At 41.4% G+C, this 25042-nt stretch overlaps 3 protein-coding genes across 4 annotated transcripts in view; 2 read left to right on the top strand and 1 right to left on the bottom strand.

Annotated features, from left to right (window-relative positions):
* The first annotated feature begins 53 nt into the window (after positions 1-53).
* On the top strand, positions 54-12573 carry LOC128913857 (cytochrome b-c1 complex subunit 2, mitochondrial). The gene is made up of 14 exons (XM_054212154.1): positions 54-422; positions 1967-2059; positions 2187-2336; positions 3603-3667; positions 4660-4716; positions 5076-5200; positions 6665-6762; positions 7184-7241; positions 7408-7503; positions 8391-8590; positions 8860-8940; positions 9522-9598; positions 11346-11499; positions 12329-12573. Exons 1-14 carry the CDS (start codon positions 387-389, stop codon positions 12410-12412), a joined length of 1374 nt encoding a protein of 457 aa, XP_054068129.1. The 5' UTR covers positions 54-386; the 3' UTR covers positions 12413-12573.
* Positions 12574-13113: 540 nt separating this feature from the next.
* On the bottom strand, positions 13114-23378 carry PDZD9 (PDZ domain containing 9). The gene is given in 7 exon segments (XM_054211772.1): positions 13114-13459; positions 14459-14654; positions 18534-18632; positions 18635-18709; positions 20940-21095; positions 21961-22105; positions 23085-23378. Coding segments are annotated over 7 exon segments (1311 nt in total).
* The window catches only part of MOSMO (modulator of smoothened), a 31935-nt gene continuing 30105 nt past the window's right edge, over positions 23213-25042 (top strand). For both annotated transcript variants that reach the window (XR_008468255.1, XM_054213303.1), the window contains exon 1: positions 23213-23534. Coding sequence is in view for 1 of the 2 variants with exons in the window: in XM_054213303.1 (XP_054069278.1) it covers positions 23429-23534 (106 nt within the window). In the remaining variant the exon portion in view is untranslated. The remainder of the gene's footprint in view (positions 23535-25042) is intronic.

The raw sequence follows: 25042 nt of genomic DNA, 5'->3' as shown, positions 1-25042 counted from the left end.
CCGCCGCCCACCACCGCCGCCAGGCCGCCTCAGGCAGCGCCGCGAGGGGAGGCGGCTGCGAAGTGGCTCTGCCGGGGTGATTTACTGAGGGTTCCCCGCAGCCCGCGGCAGCACCGGGAGTCCCGCAACCCGAGGCGGGGGGACAGTCACAGGCCCCCGGGCAGTACCCGGGAGGCGGTGGCACTCCGCGCATGCGCGCAGCCGCCCCGGCAGCCCGCGAGGTGTCGCTCTCCCCTCAGGGGGTGATCCGAAGCGCGGGCAGTGGAGTCTGGGCATTCGCTCGCTAGACAGTGAACGCGGCGCAGGGCGTGCCGGGAAGGCAGAGTCTTCCTGCGGGGCAGCCATCTTGTTCTCCTCGCCAGGGCCAAGCTGAGGGGCGCCGAAGGATGAAGGGGTTCCCGGTGGTTGCGCGCTCCCTCTCGGTGAGTGCGACCCGGAAGCGTCGTGTGTGGTGGGGGAGAGGCACAGAACAGCAGCGGCAGCAGTTGTCTGGGTCCCGGCGGCTGCGGGCGAGCCTGACCTCGGCCAGTCCCGAGGCGGCGAGCCGGGCTGGGGGGCAGCGGTGGGCGGGCGGGCGAGCGCGCGGGCTGTGTTCGTGCCTGTGGGGCTGTCAGCGAGGGGCATGAGTGGGGGCCAGGGCCGGGGTCGAGCCGGCCGGGCGGACGGCGGAGCGGGGCTATGGGGCTGAAGGTCAGACAGGCCGCGGGCCGGGCCCGGGGCGGCCTGGGCGCAGCTCCGCGTCTGCGAGCTCCTGCCGGGACGAGATGCTCCCCGGGGGCTTCCATGAGGCCCCTCCCGGCAGCGGCCGACGAGGCAGGTCTGCCTGTACGGCCGGAGAGGGGAGGAGCGATCTCCCAGGGGGCCCTTTATCGCTGGGGGGACTTTAGCTGCTTGTGGCAAGGTGGTGCCCTTGGCAAGCGGGGCTCGGCTTGCCCGGGGCCGTGGAGGGGGCAGAGGGCTTGTTCTGCTGCTAAAAAGCTCCGTGAGTCGGCGGACAGCTGGAATATAGTTTGCGTTAGGTTTCTGCTGGAAATGCTCTCTCGAGTGGGATGGTGTCTTCTGAGTCACAGTATGTTTATAAGTCAGCTTTAGACATGCAGTAGAAATTCATAAACAAGGAGGCTTAAAGGTTAAAATTAGGTGTCTTAAATTAGTGGTGGTGGAAGAAAGGAGTTTTTCCTAGACTGATACATTGAACGGAGTCTGTGGCAAATGAAGGGGAATTATGTCATTGGTATCTCTACTACTGAATGCAGTGGTGTTTCTGTCACTCGTTTTTTGCTTTGAGATGTATGGGAATGAAGTTACTTTTTTAATACGAAGAGTAATAAATAAATTTATTTGGCAAGTATAAAAAACTTCCAAAAAGGTGGAAAGGAATAACATTTTAGATTCAAAAATCAATAATCTTGTCATTTCTGTTGTCAGCTATGGAAAGGAAGGCTCTTGCAATGTTCACCTCTTCAATTTGAAGGCCTGTTTCTGGTTATTAACTGTGCAGTTTGGGGACTTGCATAGGTGTCCTCTTTGTGTGCAGCAGTCAGTGTAGACAGGTTGGTGTTCTCGGAGGTGACTCTTTAGGAGTTGAACTGCTTAGATCTGATAAATTAGAAAGTTATCTCCAAAGCTGTGTTCTGCATATGTGGATTGCCGTAGCTGTTTGTTAATTGCTATACGTTGGTCCTACAGACTATATAGTCCACTGTATAACCGCAAAGGGGAGGGGGGGGGAAGCTTTTTTACAGTGCTATTTCTTGAACTTCAGAGACCTCAGGTAAGTCATTGCATAGGTTCCAACAGTGATGTAAAAAACGATGAGAGGAATTAGAAGGGAATCACCGTTTTTACTTTGGAGCTGGAAGTTGCTCCTTGTCTTTCGGCTTTAAATTAGTTGCTTTTTCACTATGTAATGAAGTATGTGATGAACTAATTCAGAAAATCCATTCTCTTATGCTTTCTCCTGTAGAAGAGACTTTACTCACTTAAGGTTGCTCCTAAAGTTGCAACCTCAGCAACTGCAGAACGAGTGAAGTTATCTCCAGAGTCTGAGGATCTTGAGGTCAGTATGAATACTGGTATTTTTTTCTTTCTCCTTTTTATTTATCTTTTAAAGCTCAATCAAAGCACAACTCTTGACAGTACTTCCAGTGGATGACTTAACTAAATTTTTTCTTTTTTTAATACAGATAACAAAACTACCAAATGGCTTAATTATTGCGTCTCTGGAAAATTTTTGTCCAGCTTCAAGAATTGGTGTGTTTATTAAAGCAGGCAGCAGATATGAAACCGCTAGTAACTTGGGAACTGCTCACTTGCTTCGTCTTGCATCTAATTTGGTAGGTGTTTATTCTCTTTGTTATTATGTTGGCAGTAGATGAGATGGTGGAAGGTTTATGATTGCAAAGAGAAACAATATGGTAAAACTTAATGTAAGAGATCTTATAATGTAGAAAACAATGTACATTGATTCTTGGTTATCTGGTTCAAGTGCAGAAGAAACTACATTACTTTCTGGAAGACAAACAGTGATATTTATTTAGAGTTATGCTCTCCGGTGGTGTCTTAAAGTATACACATATAAAATATATCTATATGAAGCTATGCGCATAATCCATGTTATTTAAGCTGCAGTAAAAGTTAATTTGGGTGGCTGATACAAACTCAATTTTGTGCGTGTAATATTTCTGAATAGTTTTTCTTACTACTGCTGACAAGATATTTTATGCTCCTTGTTTTCCCTTCGTCTTTTATGGCTAGCTTCAGTTATACAAGATGCTGTGGAGGCAGATATGTATTAGCGGGTTCAAAAAAGAATCAGACAAATTCATTGATAGCAGGTCGTTAAACAGTTGCTAATAGGAGTAACTCCTGTAGGTATTGCAGGAATACCATTGAATGGGTTGTGGGATGTTATATTTAAATAGCCTCGTCTGTTGCTGCTGTCAGGTACAGGACGTTGGGCTAGAAGTCCCATGGGCTTGACCCACTGTGGCCGTTCCCATTTTTCCTGTTTATCTCCATCGCTGTCAGGCTGTAGCTGCAGATGGAAACATGGCCTCTCTCATGCACCAGCCAGGCTGTGACAGTTAGAGCCATCCAGTGCCACTGACATGCTTTTGACTGCTGTTGCATGGGCTTAATCCACATCAGTTTCAGGCAGGAAAAAAACGCCCACAACATCCCAGCTGCTTATTACCTCCTTCCCAACTGCTGCCCAATGTTGCTTTCCCCAGAGAGCTGTCAGCGTAATAGTGTGTATATGCATTCCTTGCCCTGGTTTTGTCAAGCTTATCAAATTCAAAGAATCCTATTAAATGTTCAAGCAAACCGGGATCATTCTAGAATGGGGCTGGTGAGCAAATATGTGCGCAATTATGGTGGAAAATCAGAGAGGACGATAGAAATGACTGGGAGTAGGGATGCAGTAAGCTGGCTCAACTTTTCAAAATAACTTCTGTATAAATGAATAAACAGATACTTGTTTCAGTTTTGCCTGAGCACTGAACAACCTCAGGCAAATCTGTTCTTAAAATAGCTGGAATTTTAATTTGCACTTTTTCCTTTTTTTTTTTTTTTTTTTTTTTTTTTTTTCCTTTAAATAGACTACTAAAGGAGCATCTTCTTTCCGGATTACTCGTGGCATTGAAGCTGTTGGGGGTAGCCTAAGGTTTGTAACCACATACAAAGATAATCTGTCTTGGTAAAACACAAACAAGCTGTATGACTAAAGGAAACCTAAAACAGTAAGCATAGCTATATGTAGGCGGATAAGCTCAGCGTGGTGAGGGTATTTGAATAGTGAACATTGACAAGGAACGTCTTTTGTACTTCTTGTTCTATTAAGGTTCAAGAGTGTACCCATGACTGGTATTTTACAAACACCTTTCAGTTAACAAAATATAAATGTTGTGTACCTGGAAGAAACATAATTTGTCCAGAAAGCTTAATGTTCTTTCTGCCTTTTCAGGCTTTGAGATTAAACTTCCTGAAGTCAGAATTTTTTTTTTTTTTTTCTCCATCTTTTGTGAATGGATAGCGCTGATCACACTGCAATTTTGGGAACAATTCAGGCAGTAGTTGGCTTTCATGATTTGAGAGTTTAAAGCCTAGAAAACAAGCCTAAGAGAAATAGAAGAGGGATCTCACTGTACCTGCTTTGTTGCAATATATCTTGAAATAGTCCAATAAGATTGTTTTATATAGAATTTGGTTAAAAGCAGTGTTTTGTATGATTTAAGACTCTACCCTTTTTTTGTTCCTGTTAATCACAAATATGTTGAAGCAAGTGGAAAAGACCAACTATGTTTTCCGCCCAAACAGAATAATTTCTAAATTGGCTTGTTTAATACATACACACACTATTATTCAAGTTTTGCTATTCAGTCTTTTTTGTTGTTTTACCTTGAATTATCAGGGTGTCTTAAATTCTGATGGTCACAATACACTTGTTATTACTTGAATACTTAAGATAGGAGTTTTAGTTATGTCTGTTTCTGTTGTGTGTGTATTATCACTCCTTTAAGCAGTCAAGCAGATTTAAGGTTAGCTGGGTATTCCAGTCAATATCTTGCTGACAAATTCAATCAATGGGGAGTATGTGTGAAAATCTAATTCTATGTTCTCTGCTGAAATGGATTTTGTATTTTTTTTCTCATTTAGTGTGTACTCAACAAGAGAGAAAATGACTTACTCTGTTGAATGCCTGCGTGACTACGTGTAGGTATTTAGATATGCTGTAAACTGAATTATTGCTTTCTTTACAAACTGTTCTGCAGTAAAGTAGAGACCTATCATTTTACAGGGTAGGAGTAATACCTATTTTCATGTCTGAAGTTAACCAATAAATTACTGTATTAATCTTCAGCTTCTGTATCATGTTACTGAGCATACAAATACTATGGAATTGAAGTTGAATTCTTATACTGTCTACAGCAGTGCTCATAACTACTCTGGCTCAAGTGATATATTTTGTCGTTAGTGTGTTGCTTACAGATTAGTTTAAATTGCTTTGAACTTCAAAAGAAATACATGATACTTCTGTTGCATTTAATGCCTCTGTTACTTTTTTTACCTAGCGACACAGTAATGGAGTACCTTCTTAATGTTACCACGGCATCAGAGTTCAGACCATGGGAAGTAGCTGATCTTCAGCCACGATTAAAAGTTGACAAAGCAATCGCATTTCAGAATCCTCAAGTTGGTAAGTGTGTTTTCTGATCTGCTGCATGTGCTTCATGGGAGTTTCTTCAAAATTAAAAACCTTGGAAAAAAAAACAGTTTCCCTTTTGCTCTGTCACATGACCATTTCATTTTTCAGCTTTTTCCTGTTAATAGGTATGGTCTTTCTGTTGTTACGGAACTTTGGAACTTTTTTTTTATAAATCCAGATGTTTTTCCAGCCTGTCCATAACAATGTTTAGCAAATACTGTGCTGAAAACAACTTACACCATTCTCCTTGACAGCTTTCATTTTACCTTTTTAATTTTTTTGAAGTACAACCAAAGAACATGCAATTCATGATTGTTGTTGGCAATATATTTGCAGCAGCTTGTGTTCTGAGAATAATATTTAGGTATTACTCATCGATGTGGAAACAGTATTCTACAAAAGACTTCTTGAATTTGTATGGTTATTTTGGTGTAAAATAATATGTATTTTCATTACACTGAAAATGGATTCCAGTTTTAGGTTTATAAATTTAGGTTTCTGGATTTAAAAACAAACAAAAAACCAACAAAAAACCACAAAGCCTCAGCCAAATCAAGCCTATTCCAGTATATCTTGTGTTAGTTAACTCTAATCATCCAAGTTCACCCAGGTAGTTCTGCACGATAAACATCATTTATGCTACTCTGTGAAGCGTGCTCACCTTCATAACGCATTAAAGGTGACACTGCAATGTTGGGCTTTGTAAAATCTTTGGCTTATATTGAAGCACTAATATTTTTTTAAATCAGAATCAAGAATAATCTTTGTTTTTTAAACTTGTGTCAACTACAGGTTGGTTTCTTAGTAATTTCATATTTTCAGTTACAGTTATGTTCAGAATCAGAACTATGAAGAAATGAGTGTCATCTTTCTCTTGAGAATATTTTGAGACTATCAAACAGGAATGAGTAGAATGCTATTGGATGCAAGAAAAAACTAATGAGAAGGGAATTGAAGACACTAGCATCCTTCACCAGAATAGGGAGGGAGATGAGATATCACACAAAGCTACAAATAGTATTATAAACAGCCTGTTCTTTCTCAAGCTCAAGAAGGGGTGCATACAGTAAAGATGATGATTCTGAAACTAATTAAAAGGATGTTGGGGCTTGTTGTTGTTTTCTACTGCTCCCCCTCTCCCACACAGTGACTGCATTTATAGCTTGCTGTTGAGGCCAAAAAGTCTTGAGCATATGCAAGTTATTAGATTTTTTTTTTTTTTAAATAAGTTACAAAAGAATAGAAGCCCTCAGACCAGATTCTGTTGCTTAAGGATTTGGATGAAACTTCTATGTGTATTGGATTATTCCAGACCTGCTTTTGCAGATTTTGTAGTCCTTCAAGTGGACTACAGCTCTGTTTCACTGGGGTAACATTTAGTTTCATTCATAATCATATCTTTGTTAGAAGTGGCTCTTACATTAACTGTCATTGCTGAAACTTTGTTCCTCTTAGGAGTGCTGGAAAACTTGCATGCTGCAGCTTATAAGAATGCTCTGGCAAACCCCTTATATTGTCCAGATTACACAATTGGAAAAATTACTTCTGAGCAGGTACGTTTGTTTGTGTTGTGTTATAAATCTGTTTCAGTTTCTTTATCAAGGCTAGATGAACAGAGAAAATAAATTTATAAATATACAGTCAGTATTTACTATCATATTAGTATCATATTAAAATAATTTGTTTCTATGCAGCTTTTACTACTGGATACAGAACTCACGTTCACGTTTAGAGAGGTGGTTGATGTCAGTGGGTTTTTGTTGATAGGAAGACTGTCAATGAAATGCAAGTCTTCTTGTATAAAAGGGTTTTGTAGTTGTCACTGAAGAATCCGTAAAATGCTATTCTGTAGACAGTTCCTTTTGGAAGCATTGGAGTTTGCTGCGTTAAGAAGTATAAGGCTGAACAGTGGATGTTAGAAACACATTTGCCGTTCTTTATACAAAATACCCTAACGTGAATTTGCTGTTGCAGCTTCACCATTTTGTACAGAACAATTTCACCAGTGCAAGAATGGCTCTTGTAGGAATAGGTATGTATGTTCTTTAATGGATGCTGCAATTCATAAGGGAAAATTACTGTAGAGGTTTGAGTTCTCTGTAGAAGTAAAATGTTACAGTACACTTAAAACACTTTTATGTAACTGCTGTAGCTTTTCAGTGCCATTATGTTACTTGGAATAAACTATTGTATTGCAGGTGTAAAGCACTCTGACTTAAAGCAAGTTGCAGAGCACTTTCTAAATATCCGAAGTGGAGCTGGTGTTTCGAGTGCAAAGGCTGTCTATCGAGGGGGTAAGTATGTTTCTTGTATTTGTTCTGAATGACTGATTTTCTGTTTATTATAAATATACTATTACTAAAATTTGCAACTGAAAACTGTACAGTTGTACTAAATGCTGTACATGGAAAGTGACAGTTCAGAGGCATCTCCCATCTAAATAAGCAGAGGCTTACTCCCCACCATGGAAACTTCTGGGATAAAACTGAACTCATACGTCCAACAAAGCTTTACCTGCAAGATCATTTATTCCATAAAGTGAAAAGCAAGCTGGTATATGGTTTCTTTTGGCATTTTTGGGAAGATTTCCTTAAGAATAGAGTATGGACTATCTAGAAGTGGTGGTAGGCTTTCTTTTTAGGGAAGATCTGTTACAATGTCAAAGTCTTTCATTAAAAACAAAGCAATGCTTAGCTCTTTCAGAGCAGTATCTTGTACTAATACCAATAGTTATTCTTTAATTGGCGTATCAGATCACTCTGTAAATAGATGGGGGAAAAAAGTTTCCAACATTTAATATTTGACTGGAATAACTTCAGTTTCTATAAAACAGGATAAATATTACTATGAACAGAAGGTATGCTACTTTTCTGGATATTTGTTGCCTGGAGACTTACTGAGTTTTATCATCATTTATTGTTTTATGGTCAAATAAGGCATAGTAAGGTACTTGGTTTTGTGATTGCAAGAAAATTTTTGAACGTGAAGGTCTTATTAAAATGACCTACAGCCTATTAATAGCTTCTTGCTGTCTTCCTGAGTGGACATGCAGTAACTTCACAGCCTGGGTCCTCTCTGAAGCTAACTCCCGGCTAGAAATGTTTCCTTTCCATACCTCTGAATGTACAGTAATTTCTAACAGAACACTGCATTACCTTTTATTCTGTTACTGTATTTTTAGGAGAAATCAGAGAGCAGAATGGTGATAGCCTTGTCCATGCTGCTATCGTAACAGAAGGAGCTGCTGTTGGAAGTGAAGAAGCAAACGCGTTCAGTGTTCTCCAGCATGTTTTAGGTGCTGGACCCCTTATCAAGAGGGGAAGCAATGTTACCAGCAAATTGTCCCAGGGTATCGCTAAAGCAACTACCCAGCCATTTGATGTAAGTTCAAAGGGATGCTGTACTCTAGTATTTTAAGTAAAATGCATGTTACCCTTTGAGAGATTACTACCTCCAGTTAGGATCTCAGTTAGTTCATTCTTGCATAAGTTAACAATATTTCAGAGAAGGCCTTCCAATCTGATCTTTCCTCTGCATGGTGGGAGTTTAGCTTCCTGAATTACAGTATTTTAGATCCTAGTAGTTTTCCTATGCTTCATGCTGAGCTGTTCTGATACTTGAAACAGTTGCTGATGATGTTTGTTTTGCAGGCTTCGGCATTTAATGTTAATTACTCCGATTCTGGGCTCTTTGGGGTTTATACCATATCCCAGGCTCCAAATGCTGGGGAGGTGAGTTGCTGATTAGAACTTAAATATTAAAAACATAACCCACAAACTAGTGTTTTGATTTGAGATTGTGACTAATTAATCTAAAAAAAAGTTGATTCATCTAGAAGAGTCAATTCATCTGGTTTCTTTTATAAGAATGCTGCATGTTCGGTTATGACATAGCTCTGTAAGTTGGGAATGAGACTTGCTTTCTGGGAAGTACAAATACCTAATACAAACTAGAGCTAGTAAAATACCTTGAATTGCTGACTGTAACTGCTGATTTACGTGTATAAGCCTAGGCATAGCGTGAGGGATGTGCTGGCTCTTGAAGCTGGCAGAACTGAATACTCTCATGAAAAACGGTGAGACCATACTAATTAATGTGATGACGCCATTTAAATCCGCACTGTTTGTTGTGTCTCACTTTGGCATTTATTACAGTGTTTTTAGTTTTGTTATAAAGCTGTTCAGAATTCAGTTCAGGCAGACAATCCTGGCACTCTCAAACTGCTCTCCCCTGAAGTTTCTGTCAGATAATAAGAAAGAACATGTTGAAATTTAATGTGGGAAGAAGTCTTAAATGATTTAATTTTCCTCAGGTAATTAAAGCTGCTTTGAACCAGATAAAGGCAGTTGCTCAGGGTAGCATCACCGATGACGATGTCAAAAAGGCAAAGTAAGTGTGCAAAGACAAAAGTGGTGTGTGTTGTAAAGAGAAGTTTCTTAACATGTAGCTACTTGTCAAACACTTAAGACTATTCCATACAGCAAAGTTTATCGTTGTCCTGTAATTATTTCCATGGGGAACTGCTGGCTTTCCTGCATTAAACTGAAGCACTGTCAATACTCTTTTTTTCAAAGCTGCACTGATTCTCTGCTAGTGGTATTTCCTAATAGAAACTTGTTAGACAAGTGTTAATGTTTTCTGAAAACTCTTTTCAATGTAAGGAATTAGCAAGTATCAGCAGATGCTGTCATTTTAATCATACTGTGTAGTATTAAGACGTATTCAAATTGGAATCCTAAATTGCATTATTTAGGTAATTCCCTTTACAGTTGCACTGCAGCAATTCCCAAAACAATTACATCAAGCCATTTTCAGCATCTTCAAAGAATAGTAGTAATGAAGGTCTGCAAGTGTAAAGCACTGAATTAGTTATGTTACATCCCAAGTGCTTGAAATACATGCCCCTAGGAATATTTGAAACGGGTAAAATTTCTATTAGAGATGCAGTAATACCAACAAAGTTTTAGGGTTTCTAATTTATAAAGGGTTGTGCACATTAGTTGGTGATTGGTCTCAAAGCAGTGTTAAACTGCATTGAGCCTCTGAAACTCTAGTTGTGCAATACAACAATATAATACAAATTTACTCAAGTAGCAAAATTAAAATATTGTCTGTTGTATACATAAAATACTTACAAGACTCCACATAAAGCTTGATTATACAAAACATGATAACCTAGACATGATTGGCTCTGCCTTAGTCACTAGTAGCTAAATGGTGAATTCTGGACCTTTATATTTGGCATTATTAGTTTTGTGTTGTGAGTTTGTTTCGTTTTGTGCTGTTTGGGGGTTGTTTTTTTTTTTTTTGTAACAAAGCTGCCTAGTATGAGGATGTTACACACAGTGCTGTGGCTTTTTTTTTTTTTCGCGTTTCCCTTCTGGAATGGTTTCATGTATTTTCTATAATGCCCTTTTTGCTTTAGTGACCCAAAAAAAAGAAAAACCTCAAAAAACAAATTCAAGGTCAGTGATATTTGCAGAATCTTGCAATGCAGTCAGAAATACTAAGCTATTTAGTCATAATCTATTGGAATAAGCCATTTTTTACCATCTTGACTTTTAAAAAATAATAAAAGAATAGCTTATAAAAATAAGACTTTCATACGTAGCAATGAGACTGTGTGAAACAGAAGAAGCAGTATAAACTTGCTGTCTTTTAACAGAACATGGAACTATTTATTGCACAAGGAGCCTAACCATTTACATTCATTGCTTCTTTGTTGCTTACGACAAAATTGCTCTGCATACATCTGTTCTTGATTAGAAACTGGAATAAATTTTAAACCTAATCTTTAAACTTGATAGATTAGCTTGTCTAATTCCTGGGGTTACCTGCATTAGTTACTTCAAACAGAAACAAATTCTGAACTAGAGATCGTCTGACTGTGCAGGGTGGCTGATCATTCCAAGGCAGTAGGGTAGGTGTTCAAGTACCCTGTCATTGTCATGCTTAGTCTATTTGTGGTGCCTCTTCTCTAACTACAGAACCCTTCCATACTTGAAAATACTTCAAAATGGAGAGGAATCTTGACAACTTAAAAAGCACCAAAAACTCATTGTACTTACGGGGGGGTGGGAAAGGTAATAACAGGACTTAGATGCTCACTCAGCCTTAATGCTTTGTTTGATGGCAGAAATCAGCTGAAAGCCACCTATTTGATGTCAGTGGAGACTGCAGAAGGGTTACTGAATGAAATTGGCTCCGAGTCACTGGTTTCTGGCACACACACATCACCATCTGTTGTTGCTCAAAAAATCGACTCTGTAGCCACTGCTGATGTTGTGAATGTAAGTATGTGTCGGCATCTACAGGTGTTCCTTAATCACAGTGTAAGGTTGTTTTTGTACAAAACTGGTGCTCATTTGTGCATGTTTGTAAACACACACGTATACTATCTTCAAAAAAAGCAACTCACTCACAAATCCCAGCTGGCTATCTTTTGATGTCTTCACTTACTTTATTAACAGAAGACCCTTTAATCCTTTACACTGGAAAACTAGTATAGCTGAGTATGTGAAATTCTTGTCCACTTCACTTAAATTTACCAAAACCACCAGTTAGTATTCATGGAAAAGTTGATATTAGTTACAGTGCAGGCACTTGTGTGTCAAGGCTTTTAGGATTCTTGAGTCTAGAATATTTAGTGTGCTTAATGATAAATTAACATAACTGCATTGCTCTTCCGAATTATCACGTTACTTATACTTGAAGCAAACTTCATACAGAAATCCATCAGTAAGAGAAATTCTAACATAGAAAACTTGTTTTTTCACAGTCACCAGTAATTTGTGTTGCAGTAGCAACTAGCAATAGATTTAGTAGTAAGGAGAGATCCACTGTATCTTGTGGTCTAATAATTATTCTAGGAATAACCATTTTCAAAGAATTTATGCCTTTTATATCTGACTGTCATTCTGACGTTTCTGTTTAAAGTAACAAGGAACTGGATTAGAAGTAAGGAAGTTTAGACAGCAAAAGGAAAATTATTTATGTCACGTACTATAGTATTGTTGGGACTCGTTTGTTTTAGTAACTTGAAGCTGAGGCTATGAGCAGCAAGATAAACTGTGTTGTAGTGAATATTTCCTTATATCCATATTTCTGATTTATTTTCAGGCTGCGAAGAAGTTTGTCAATGGGAAGAAATCAATGGCAGCTAGTGGGGATTTGGGAAATACTCCTTTTCTTGATGAGTTGTAAAAGCAAAACTGGGATGCGGATTCAAGATGGACCTGAGCTCTAAGTCACCTATGTTCTAAATAAATTACTACTAACTTGTTATTTATGAATTCATTTCTTTCAGAAATTTAATCTGGAGTAATTGTGGGCCTGCACTCATCAAATAAAGTGCTGAGTTCATACATTTTGTGTTTAGTTTTTTCCACTGAAAATGGTGTCTAATACTGATAAGTCTGGCTCCGTACACTGAAAGTAAAACCACAGTGAGAAAATAAGGTGACTTTTAGTTGATGTGAAAAATAGGTATATCGAAAATCATCACTGTGATGCAGACAAATACTGTAATTGCCACTAGTTGTCCATGTATTCTTGTATGTTCAGGAAAAGTTTTTGATAAACTGAATGTGCCGTCCTTATATCAAGTAAATGAACAAACTTACCTTCAAGCAATGATGAATATATTAGACTTCCTTAGAGCTGGCGACTACTTGTCCGGGACTAGCAGAGGCAGCGTTTCTGAATGTCTTCTCCACAAGTAGCATTGATAGACATCTTTGAGGGCAGGGAGGGCATGGCTGAAACAGCTTTATATAGCTAATATATCATTTCAAATATCTTGGGACGCTTGGATATTTTTTTTTTTGAAGTCTAGGCATATATTAAAAGAAAACAGATACAATGCAACTTCAGAAATACAGGTTTTGAAGAAGTCATGTTTTGAGCTATTCTGAAACAACAGTAAGTTCTTCCAGATAGGATGTATCTGATGCAGAAGGGCAGGGGGAAGTGGAACTGGTCTCGTTTTCCATAGCCCAATATGAAGGGGGTTTAAGACCACGAGCATCAAATTTAGGATTGTACAATGCATCAACAAAATTGTGAAGTACAACATCACAACCAGTGTCTGTGCCTACTCTCAGTGTCTGGCGTATATCAGATATTGATGGTAATTTCTGTGTGAACTCACAACAGTATGACTGGGAAGATTTATACTGAAAAGTTTCCAAGTCTGCATCATCATCGCTACTGGACGTGGTGGTGTCTTCATCCTCAGTATCTTCACGTGTGCTGAAAATACACAGCATGGTATTACTTCACCATAGCCATTTAGTTAACTACTCACACAGTCTTAAGTGTTTCTGCAAATATTTGTTTTAAAGGCAAGTTCATTATTTCTGAAGCTTCTCTAATAGCAAACTAATCCATGGTCCTTTGCACACTGTTTCCTTTGGACTCTAAAGTAAGAGCTAAGTTGAAATTTGGTTAACAGAAAAGCAAGCTATCTTTTTTCTGCTCTTTCAGAATAGCAAATAATTTGATTTATTTAAACATAAGCTTTCAGGTTTAATCACTTGGAAAGCCCCTTGCTGCGTGAGCTTCCTTTCTGCTGTTCTAGCCTAATTATCTCCTTTTAATACTTCTGTTCCTTCCCCTTCCTCTGAGGTTTCGTTTCTATTAAAACTTTGTGCCTCAGGAAAACTTGTAACTACCTTATATCCCATCTAGATTAATTACACTGGCTATACGAGCCACCTTTAGGATTGGGAGCAATATATTTTTAAAAGTTTCTGTATGGAGTTGCTCTCACAAGAAGAGTTTATTTTTCCTGAAGTTTAATTTTAAAAGTCATAATCATTAACCACTGTCAGTAGTTAGACTGATGAAGAAACTGATAAGCTTTTTACATGGTTATAGCAAGACTTCCGTCTTGGTATCATCAGCTACTTGCAATTGTCTACATCCTTGGCTACTATGAATCAGCATGGCCTCTTGGACTTCAGTGGCGTTATTGCCAGCCCGACTTGGTATGGTCTCTGGGGAGGTGGGAAGGGGCCTATCTAAAATTAATGCTTGTCCTGACCCTGTCTTCACTATAACTGGGAAAGTAAACTTTTATTTTGGTATTTGTTCATTTCAAATCACAGTTTTCTATTTCATAAAAATAAATGAAAGTAAATCCTCAGACTAACATCCTGAAATGAAAAAGTTATTACACTATTTCTTGTTCCTTGCTAGAATAATAACCAAGGTGTGAAATTCTAGTTATGTACAATACTTATTTCTCACTCTGCTGTCATCACAGAAAGCTTTACTTCAGGAATTAATTCAACAGCCTTTTGCCAGTGTTGAGGTACTTCAACAAAATCTCTGTAAACTCTGATTTGTAGAGTAGTTCCTATAGGAATATTGTGCAGGAGTTGCTTAAGCTCTCACAGAGTCCATCCTAAAATGTTAGTATGTCCAATTTTTATTAGAACATCACCTGCCAAGGAAGAAAATGGACAGTAATCAGTTTAAAAGAATTTTTCAAAATTTTTTAATGTTCGTATTACAAAATATGTAGTCTTAACCACTATACCTCTACATTTTTATGTAAAAGCATGTGCTTAGCAGCTCTTCTAACCAACTAGATGCAATTTTGTTTTTGCTTTCATTTTTAATTGAAGTTTTTTTAGCTCTGCTAACAACTAACTTATTCACAACACTAAGGAAAGCTGAAGTTCACTTACTTTGGAATTTTTTTGAATGAATGTGCTAGCCTTTAGATTGCCTATTCACTGCTGCCTTCCATTTCTGTGGGGTTTTTTAGGCAAGGTAAAGGTGAATACTCAGATAAGGGCCACGATTTGGGATCGGACTCCAGCAAGGTTGAGTTGAGGTTACATAGCTGCACTCCTAACAGTTCTGCTGGCATTTTTTCCACTGCGTCCCTGTACTATTTCACAGCTGGAATACCCTGTCTATACATATCTGCTGCCTACCTTTGTGTGTCACCTTGCTGTGCATCTGTTGATATGGAAACAAGCCTACCCCTTCCTCCACAGCAGCTAAGTTTACCTAGGTGGATGCTGGAGAATCTGTGTAACAGCTGTGTCACCTTGTGTTTGTCTGGGCCTCTGGAGGATTCCAGGGTGTGACTCTCCACAGTGGCTGGTGCCTGTCCCTCCCCTCTGAGAACAACCAACACGGGGGCGCATTGCTGCACAGCGTCAGGCAAGGCTGGGGGAAAAGCAGGAGATGACTGCAAGAGCTGGCACAGAATCTGACTGGAGAATTCCAGCAGAAAGTGGTGGTGATGTTTTGTTTGTTTGTTAGTATGTTTTAAGGGATAAGGCTGCAAATAATATTCTTACTACCCACTGTCAGTGGGAAGCACTGGGCTGCAGTTTTTCAAAAAACAGTACTGCATCCAAGAACAACAGAGTGCAGAAGGCACAGTACCTCGATATGCCATGGGGTACAACACAATGGGCTTCGGGGGGTTGGGGGGAGCTGCAATTACTGGATAAACCTGTAATTTTGGAGACTGCAAAAGGCAAGCAGAATCCATCTGCAGCACACCACAGCTCTATCAGCAGCCTGGCAGAAACAGTTGCACAGAGGAGCAGTATCAGTAAACATTATGTACTGAACCGCAACAGAACAGCATAGGGGATTTAAACAAGCAGTACAGCTGTCTGCTCTGTATTAGGCAGAGCACGGAGCCTCTCTCCATCTGCTCTATCTTCTTCTTAACCCTTTTGGGTTAAAAATGGCTGTAGCAAAAATTGTCAGGCTTTAAAACTGTTTACCTGAACTACTGACTACCATTTTGTCATTCACTTTTTCCACTAACTGCTCCTTCTACGCTACCATCATCACATCCTCTCTCCACTCTAGCTTATCACAAGATACTGGTTCTACTGGAGTGCAAACAAGAAGTTCTGGAACAAGTACCAGGATAGCAGATAACAAAAAAGCAATGGAAAACATTTTACTAACAGTTTTATGTAAGTTCTTAGCCTCAAACAGAATGCTAAATCACCCAAATTACATGTTTCAAAATGCATAGACATAAATGTACTTATGCTTTTAAAATATCCACAAGACACTCTTGGCTTTTAATAGGTTCTTTCAGAATTCTGTTTTTTTCTGCCTGTACTGTGCTGATAACACTGTTGTGGCAAGTCAAAGCCATCTCTGAACTGCAGACGTAGATAACTTTGCTCCTCTGCTCCAGCATCTAGAGTCTGAACCACCCAGCTTTTCAGTTCACTTATCAGTTTTGTGATTGAGTACCATTCAGTGGCCACTGAAGATCTATGTGGAGGTGACCCCTTGCACTATAAAGGTATTTTGAGGAAACACACGAACTAAGCAGCCCTGTTTCTTCTTGCTGGCAAGGAGAATAAAGCATGCGTACATACATGTGAGGTTGGTGAGTCTAACTGTAGGATTTTAAGTGCCTCCCACTACCTCTGTTAATTTCTCCCTCCTCCCCAAGTCAGCAGAATGGCACCAGCTCTTTCAAGCTATAAGCCGTAATAAAATTGTTCTTTTAGGTTCCAGTTTGAAATTGTACAGATAACACTCAGCTTACTTAGCTGAAAAAATAAGTCCATGAAGATAAAACCTAATTCACTGCAAGAAAAACTCCAAAGCAGTGCAATGTGCATCATCATTTTCTCAAGCCCCATGCTCTGTACATTGGTATTAGTGACAAAGTAAGTGTGCTGCCTCTGGTATCATTAAGAGACAGAACTTCTATAAAATACAATCTTTTCTGCAAAACTTCACAGCTTTTGTCTTAAATATAAAGTTTTTGTAAGTTCATTCCAAGCATGAATTGAACAAATTTAGCTGTTTGCTTTTTTGGTGTCTGTGGAATGTGCTGAGTTAGATCCAGGTGCTCCATGAAGCACACTCAGATTGCTTCTTTTGGCTCCAAAAACTAAGATCAGCTACAAAGGGACAATGTTTGTTACCAGTCCTCAACCCCCTTTAAACTGTTCAATACTTGCTGCAGTAAATCAAATGCATCACATGCCATAAATTATTTGACTCCTTGTTCTTGTAGCCTTTATTGAAAATGCTTTAGGAGCTTGCCTTTTTCACATTGTTGCAAATAGAACTACTTCATTTCAGTGATTAATATTCTGTATATTTTACCTTATGGATGTAAAAAAACCCCACAAAATCAGTATCATATATATGCTTTTGTATACCATAGGGGTTTTTTTTAGGGAATAGATGAAAGCTATCAGTTCCTAAGATAATAAATAAAAAAAAAGTACTTGTTCAAATCCAAATCCAATTCTATTTTATGCTCATGATTTTTCCACCAATTTTTATACTTGGACCAACAGTCCAAAGCCTTGTCTAAAAAGAGGTTAAGAACTCCATTTGATGGTTTTTATTGCATCAAACAAGTAGGTCTTTTTTCCTAGTGCTTGGAATTCTAATTCTCTCTGAAAGGTGCGAGAATAAAGGACTGCCCAAATTATAAAGGCAATGCCGGGAAAATGGTTCTAATTTAAAGATATGATTTTTCAATATATAGCCAGTAAATTTCTAAATGACTTCATTACACTCAAGTCTTAGCTTCATAGATTTCTACGTTAGAGACAATTTAATAAATGGTAATAACATGGCATGCTATCGTCCCCAAACTGTAGTTCATCAGTCTAATGCAGTTGGTCTAGGGACCCATATGAAGCAGTCAAATTTGCACAGCTTTCAATTACAAGCTTTATATAGGAGTCTGATGTTCTGCAAGAAACCTTAATAACTAGTAAAAGTCTGTCGGTACTGATACGGCACATTTCAGGTTTAAAGCATTTAGCAAATGAACACCTGCATACATTGTCAGAGCACAGAGATCACTCCATTGCCGCTTCATAACTGTTCTGTATAATAAAGAGAAATAAAAAGCAAACAATAAAGCAAATTAATTTCAAGCCTTCGGGAAGTTTTGTGTTACTTGTAGAGTGAAATTACTTGAACAACAATGCACTGAACAAAGAATGATATTATTCAAGTGAGTTGCTATATAAAGGTAATAGTCAAACTATTTTTGGACAAACCTGCTGATGAACAGGAAATCTGTTTTTGCAGGAGAACAATATATAGACTTAAATCTTGGTCTGATTATGAAACAGTCTCCCATATCAGCTATTTTAAGATCACAAGTATTTCATTACAATGGAATGCTGGCACTGAGCTTTATACAGTTTGTGCTGGTTTCTTTTCTCTGTAATTTTAAATTGAGTTTCTTTTGATCTGTGTAAGTGTAAATAAATCAGAGACAGGCTCAAAGCATAAATGCAGAACAAGAATATTTTCAATGCTATTAAATTTGAATATCACTGTTGTTTCTTTTTACCTGGTTTGAGCTTTCCATCTTTAGCTGCAGAGCTTTTCTCAACAAGGCTTGTTATCTGGAGGTATGGCCCATTCTGTATGATTATGAGACCCAATCCTCTTCACTCATCCTAATATTTGCCTTCAGTGCTGCAATCAGCATGTGCTGAGAGACGTTTTCCAGTGCTGGCAATTGCCCTTTGAAAAGTGAGAGGAAAATTTTACTTATTGAAAGTGTGATATCATTCTTCAGTAAAATGTTTAAGGAAACATTTGAGCAGGTGCTGTACGCATTTTTAATTGTCCATACAGTTAAGTGTCCCTCATCCTTAATTGCTTCTCTAGATAGTCATTGCCTGGTGAGTTGCTGCCAAAAAGCCATAATAGCAATACTTATAAAAAGTTAGTGTACTTCATAAACTAACTTTCTGCAAATAAGTATATTGAAAGTAGTTTTTACTTAGGAACTTACTTCTTTAAAAGGCACACATTTTACCAAGAGAAAAAGCAATACTGCTGTTAAGTATTCATTACAAATGACGATATATTCAGGGAAGGTAGAGAACAGGGTACAGAATAACATAACAGAGGATTTGTCAGCTGTTAGGGACTTCAAGAAAAGATTTAATTCCTATAAAAAATTGATTTTTCAAATCAATATTTATAGAGGAGATTAATTTCTAAATTTCCAGCAGACTGGTTTCACACCCTACTGCTGACGTGAGGGAAGGGATTGTACTTGCCATATTTAGCACCTAGAGAAATAAAATACTCTTGAGCATCCGCTATCCATTAAAATGCATAATACAAGTAATACAATATAAATGACATTATCCCAGTGTCTCCACCAAGAAATATAATAGGTTAAGAAAGTAAATCCTCCATCTCTCAAGCCTGTTCTCCTCATCAAGAGCCAGGAAAAGTTAAGACTGTCACACAAGTGCTTGAGACTCCTAAAACAAACTGTATTCTGTTAAAAATTACTTTTTTGTCTCTGTTTTAAGATGCAGTCTCTAAATGTCACTTCTGACTATAGGGTTGCAATAATTTAACTGCTTGAGACCATGCCCAACAGTCTGGAATCACTTAAAGAAAATTCCCACCACTTTATCCCTCTTTAAAATACGGAAACTTGGTCATCTTTCCAATGGTTTCAAGTAAAGCTTTAGATCAGGCTCTAAATGACAGCACAGAATGTCTATAAAATGATTAAGATTGAAAGTATAGCAATGTGAATATTTGATTTGTCAGTTTGGCTGCTGAGAAGGAAGCAGGAATGGGTTTTTGGTTTTGTTTTTTTTTTTGTTTCCCACTGAAAAATGCAGGATTTTTTGTTGTTGTTGTTGAGTAGAATATTACATTTCATTTGGATTAAATACTTTATTTTCATGGTCACGCAACAAAAGCAAAGGAAGACCCACTCTGGAACACACTTTCATGTCTTGATAGTTCTGAGAGGTTGGACGTCTGACCTGCTACTGTTTCTCTGGCTCACGAATTTATGCAAAGTGGAACAAGATCAGTAGAAGGAATTGAAACCTTTCCTATGGTATTCTGGGTCACTTTCCAAGAAACGTATGTTTCAATCTTTGTCAGCCAGAAGGGGGAACTGAATCGTAGTTTCCTACTTTCAGAACAAGTAATTAACTCCCAGGCCAATAAATGTAAACAGATGATATGAACTAAGGCTACTTTATATTATTTTCTAGCCAAAATTATTCAGCAAATTCCATTAAAATTCATGAGCAGTTGTAGGTCAGCAAATGATCAGAAGTGAAACAACAACCAAAAAAGCCACTAATAACAAATCTGGATAACTTTAATTAGAAGCCAGAATCCTGATTTTAAGCTTCTTATTGCATGAAGTTATCTTGCTGGACATGAGAGATTTAAAACCATGAAAGCTGTGACTAATCCAAAGCCTACAAAATATTTAGGAGGAATGCTAAGATTCACACTTTTAGATGAGGCTCTTGTCTTTCTACTATACCTGATATCAGTCTAAATAGGCTCCAAGGAAGGTGGATTTTCTCCTTGTTCTATGTTACAGGAAATTTAGACACTTGACAGAACTTACATTACAGTTCCCCTAACATTGTCCTGATTTTCTCTAAGGTCACACTTCAATTCTGCACTTTCGGCAGGCAGCAGCATACTATCTCATTCAATCCTCTTCTGTACATCCTTTTCCTCTTGTCATCTGCCTATGATTCTGTTCAAACACTCAGGCTCAGGAGCAGGAATGCCTCTTGATACTAGGAAAATTTGGGGTGTTGGGGGCTCTGTGAAGAAGATAAACCGTCTGGTAGCACAAGGACCTAAAAAGGTTGAGATACTTAAATACAGGGCTGAAAGAGTAGTGCTGGAGCAGCAGTGAGGAGGTGAAAATGAACAGAGGAAGAAATGACCAAGAGAGATGGAAACTCACTCTTAGTTTCATCCCCAACCACTGGCGAAGACTGTGTATATTCCATCGAGTCCAGAGGAAGAGGTTTTTTTATGGATCTAAAACCCCTGGGCAGGCGTATCCTAGACAAGCCTTGTGGAAATGTGCTGCTGCTCCATGATGGCCTCTGGAGGAAGTCTACCAGCAGGTGAGGAGGCGACAACTCCTAGCAACTGCTTAGAACGCTGGGGCAGGTGGGTTCTGATTCCCCCCCAGCACCATAACAGTAACGCAGGCACTGTTAGGGATGTCTGGCGTTGGCCAGAGGAGGTGTCTGCATCTAGGGCAATGTTTCAGTCCAAGAGGAGTAATTAGATTTAGGCTGCTAGTCCGTCAATACCACAGCTCTGTCTGAGGCCCCAAAGCTTTCTGAGGAACCTATAGCTAGTGGTGTCCTCCCACATGGCATCCTTAGGCATGTACTCATCTCCTAATAAACCTCAGCAAGATTAAATAAGTGACCACACAGCCTGCAGGCTGTGAAGACTGGGTTCTGTCATTATTTCTGCCTGCAGATTTGCGTGCCTATCAAAAGCCAATGAAAACCATGTCTTCCTTTTGTGTACCCTCTCCACTCCTCCTTCCTTTATTCCCTTTGCCATGAAGCTGAGTTATTTGAAGACAAACGCATTTTGAGGCAGACTTTTACATAATGCTTGTATTAAAAGCTATTTAAATACCACTTAAAGAGGGTTTATAGGGTAGTTGCAGATGATTCTTGGAAATAACTTCTTTTCAAGGCTGCTGGCTTCCCATTGTTAGTGCAATATAATTTTTAAATCTTTTAAATAAAAAATCAATTGTCCCATTTCTTCCACACACCAATTGTTTCCTCTTTAAAGGGAACAATTTCAGCTGTTTTTCATCAAAAGTCTTACTATTTTCTCCACCCTTAAGAAAATCTGTCAGCAATTGGCAATTTCAACAGAACGTAAGTACAGCTCTCAACCCTCCAAATAGTAAGTCCTACTGATTGCCATTGAACACTTTAAGATTACCTTACTAATATCTCCATTTTGTTTGCGTAGTCTCCCATCTACATAAAAGACAACATGAAAAGAAACAGCACAGGCAATTGCCCGCTCGGCTTCCCGGTATGTTCTGTATAGACCAGTTATGCTGCCCTGGAAAAAATAAGTGGGTGTTTGCTGTTAGAAGGAAAAAAATATGTAAGCAATTAGATACTTTTCAAGTACCTGTAGATGTGGGGGCTGCTAGACTAATTTAGTTCAGCATTCCCATGGCAGAGTGTCAATACTGAAGGCACAGAGTTATTGTGGCCAAAACCAGGCTGGTTTCCCACATTTGGTGCATTGTTCATTTATTGGCTACAGCTTCCCCTAAGCTTCAATATAGCTGAATCCATGGAAAAACACATCATCAAAAATCGCTGTATATGGATGAGTTTTCTAGTCAAGATTAATTAGGTTTCCTTCCAAGCACACAGCAGAGACAGCAATGCAACGTAGTGTTTTTGCGCCGCTCCACAGTCGTGTAACGTCTGGAGGAACCTCCGTGAATCAGTCCTTCCACTTCCCCTGCTTTACCATTCCTACAGAAGCCGTGCTGAAATTTAATCCAATGCCCAACGTTTCAAAGAGATGGACAGTGACTAGTGAAACACAAGGTAATTTTTTTGCGGTGAAGACGGATCTACAATCGTTCCTCAGCCCTCTTTACACAGCGCTGACCAAGCTGCTCGCTCTCCTCTCTCTCTGTGCACCTTGTTTCCGTCGGGGGACGACAGGCCTTGCCGGGGGGGCGGCGAGGAGTGGGCAGCCCCCCTGAGGGCCGTGAGAAATCCCCCTGTGCCTCGGTTAAAAACCTTTGGGGACAGGGATGGGTGAGGGCGGCGAAGGCCAGGCCGCGGGGCAGGCCTTGGGGCCTACCCAGGGCGAAGCTGTGAGGGGACAAGGCGGAGCCGGCCGCCCCTCACAGGAGACCCGCGCTCAGGCGGGCCGCGCGCCGCCCGCCGCCAGCGCCCCCCTCAGGCCCCGCGGCGGCGGCAGGCCCCGCCCCCTCCCAATGGCCCCGCCCACCGCCCCCGCCCCGCTTCACGCTTCGCACAGGCGACGCCCTTCTCGCCCCGCCCCTCTGGGGACAGCACCGCCCCTACGCCCCGCCCACCCTCGGCAGGCCCCGCCCCGCCGCGCCCCGCTCCCCAGAGAAAGCCCGCAGTCGCCTCGGGGTTGCCCCGCCCCGTCGCGGCGGAGGCTCCGCCCCTCCGCGGGAAGCCCCGCCCCGCCCGGGGGAGCGCGCCGGGGAGAGTGGGTTTCCCTTCCGGAGTAACCGCCGCCCCCCCGCCCGCCGGGTTCGCTTCCGGCTCCGTCCGGGGGGGGGGGCCCGTTCCTGGCGCCGCTGCCGAGGGGAGCGCGGGGTCCATGGAGCCGCGGCTGTGAGGCGCCCCCGGCCCGGGCCCATTGCGGGAGCCGGGCGGAGGCCGGAGCCGGGAGCCGCCGGAGCCGGAGGAGATGGACAAACTGACCATCATCTCAGGATGCCTCTTCCTGGCCGCCGACATCTTCGCCATCGCCAGCCTGGCGAACCCGGACTGGATCAACACCGGCGAGTCCGCGGGTGAGGGGGGGCCGGCGGCGGGGACCCGCCGTCGGGGAGGGGGAGGGGCCGCAGGTGGCCGGGGGTCCCGGGGGCGAGCGGGTTGCGCGCCCGGGGCGGCGGAGGGGGCCGGGCTCCCCCTGAGGGGCCGCTCCTCAGGCGGGGGACGCGGGGCCTGGCGGCGGGACCAGGGGGAGGACAGCCCGGAGGCCTGTCCCGGCCGCCGGGCGGGAGGGGCGGCTGGGCCGGGCCCCCCTGGGGGCTGCGGGGAGCTGCCGGTGCCGGCCCCCCGGTGCGGAGAGGGGCGAAGCGGCCGGTCGGGGCTGGCGGGACCCTCCTCCTCCCGCGATGCGTCCCGGCCGCTGCCCCCGGGGGCGGGGGGGATGCGCTCTGCGGAGCCCTGTCCCGAGGGGTCCTGCGGCAGCCCCCATCCCCCCTCTGCTCTGGGTAAAGCCCAGGGCCCGGGCGACATCCCCGCCGGCTCTCCAGAGTCAGTCACCTTGGAGTGGGAAGGTAGATCCGTCTCTCTGCACAGTTTGTGGCAGGTTTTGAATCTTTCGTACTATTCTGACGTTTCCTTTGTTGCAGGCAACATCTTGCTTTCCTTCGTCTCTTTTTTCCAGAATATTTCCTGCGTGCTGATCTTTATCAGCCTTTAAGCCTAGGTCCCATGTGGTTTTTATTTTAGAAGTGACATTGTTTGCTTTGAAAGAACAAGGATTTGTGCATCTGTCTTTTTACTAATGATGTAATCGTTTGTGTGAACGATTTATTTCAGCCTGTTGATAAGGACCCGCGTGTTCTGATGAGTGGAGCAGGGAGAGATAACAGGAGGAGGGCGGCTCTTTGATCTCGTGTCCCAGAGAAACCCAAATCTCCATGTCAGGAAAGGAAGCCATCCTTACTGCAAACACATGAAACTAGTTTAACCACCTTTTCCTAAGCTTATAATTTCCAAGCAAACCACAGGTATAGAATAGAGAAGAGGGGTGTATCAGGAGTATTGTGGCCAGCAGGACTAGGGTAGCGATCATTCCTCTGGCACTGATGAGGCCCCACCTCAAATACTGTGTCAAGTTTTGGGCCCCTCACTACAAGAAAGACATGGAGGTGCTGGAGCATGTCCAGAGACAGGGAATGAAGCTGGTGAGGGGTCTGGAGCACAAGTGTTATGCGGAGCAGCTGAGGGAACTGGGGTTGTTCAGCCTGGAGAAAAGGAGGCTGAGGGGAGACCTTCTTGCTCTCTACAACTACCTGAGAGGAGGGGATGGTCTCTTCTCTCAAGTAACAAGCGATAGGACAAGAGAAAATGGCCTCAAGTTGCGCCAGGGGAGGTTTAGACTGGATGTTAGGAAAAATTGCTTCACCGAAAGGGTTGTCAAGCATTGGAACAGGCTGCCCAGGCAAGTGGTTGAGTCGCCATCCCTGGAGATATTTAAAAGATAGGTAGATGTGGTGCTGAGGGACATGGTTTAGTGGTGGTTTTGGCAGTGTTGGTTGAGGGTTGGACTGGATGATCTTAAAGATCC

This window comes from Rissa tridactyla, chromosome 8, assembly GCF_028500815.1.
Source record: "Rissa tridactyla isolate bRisTri1 chromosome 8, bRisTri1.patW.cur.20221130, whole genome shotgun sequence".
In the NCBI taxonomy this organism is placed as follows: domain Eukaryota; kingdom Metazoa; phylum Chordata; class Aves; order Charadriiformes; family Laridae; genus Rissa; species Rissa tridactyla.
Note: the sequence above shows the minus strand (reverse complement) of the source record. Positions and strands in the feature narration are given on the sequence as shown.

Bases quoted from the DNA above. Each gene is read 5' to 3' on its own strand.
- LOC128913857 (XM_054212154.1), top strand. From the start codon at position 387: ATGAAGGGGTTCCCGGTGGTTGCGCGCTCCCTCTCG. The intron at 2,060-2,186 runs GTCAGTATGAAT...TTTTTAATACAG, and splicing joins CAGAGTCTGAGGATCTTGAG to ATAACAAAACTACCAAATGG. The intron at 7,504-8,390 runs GTAAGTATGTTT...CTGTATTTTTAG, and splicing joins AAAGGCTGTCTATCGAGGGG to GAGAAATCAGAGAGCAGAAT.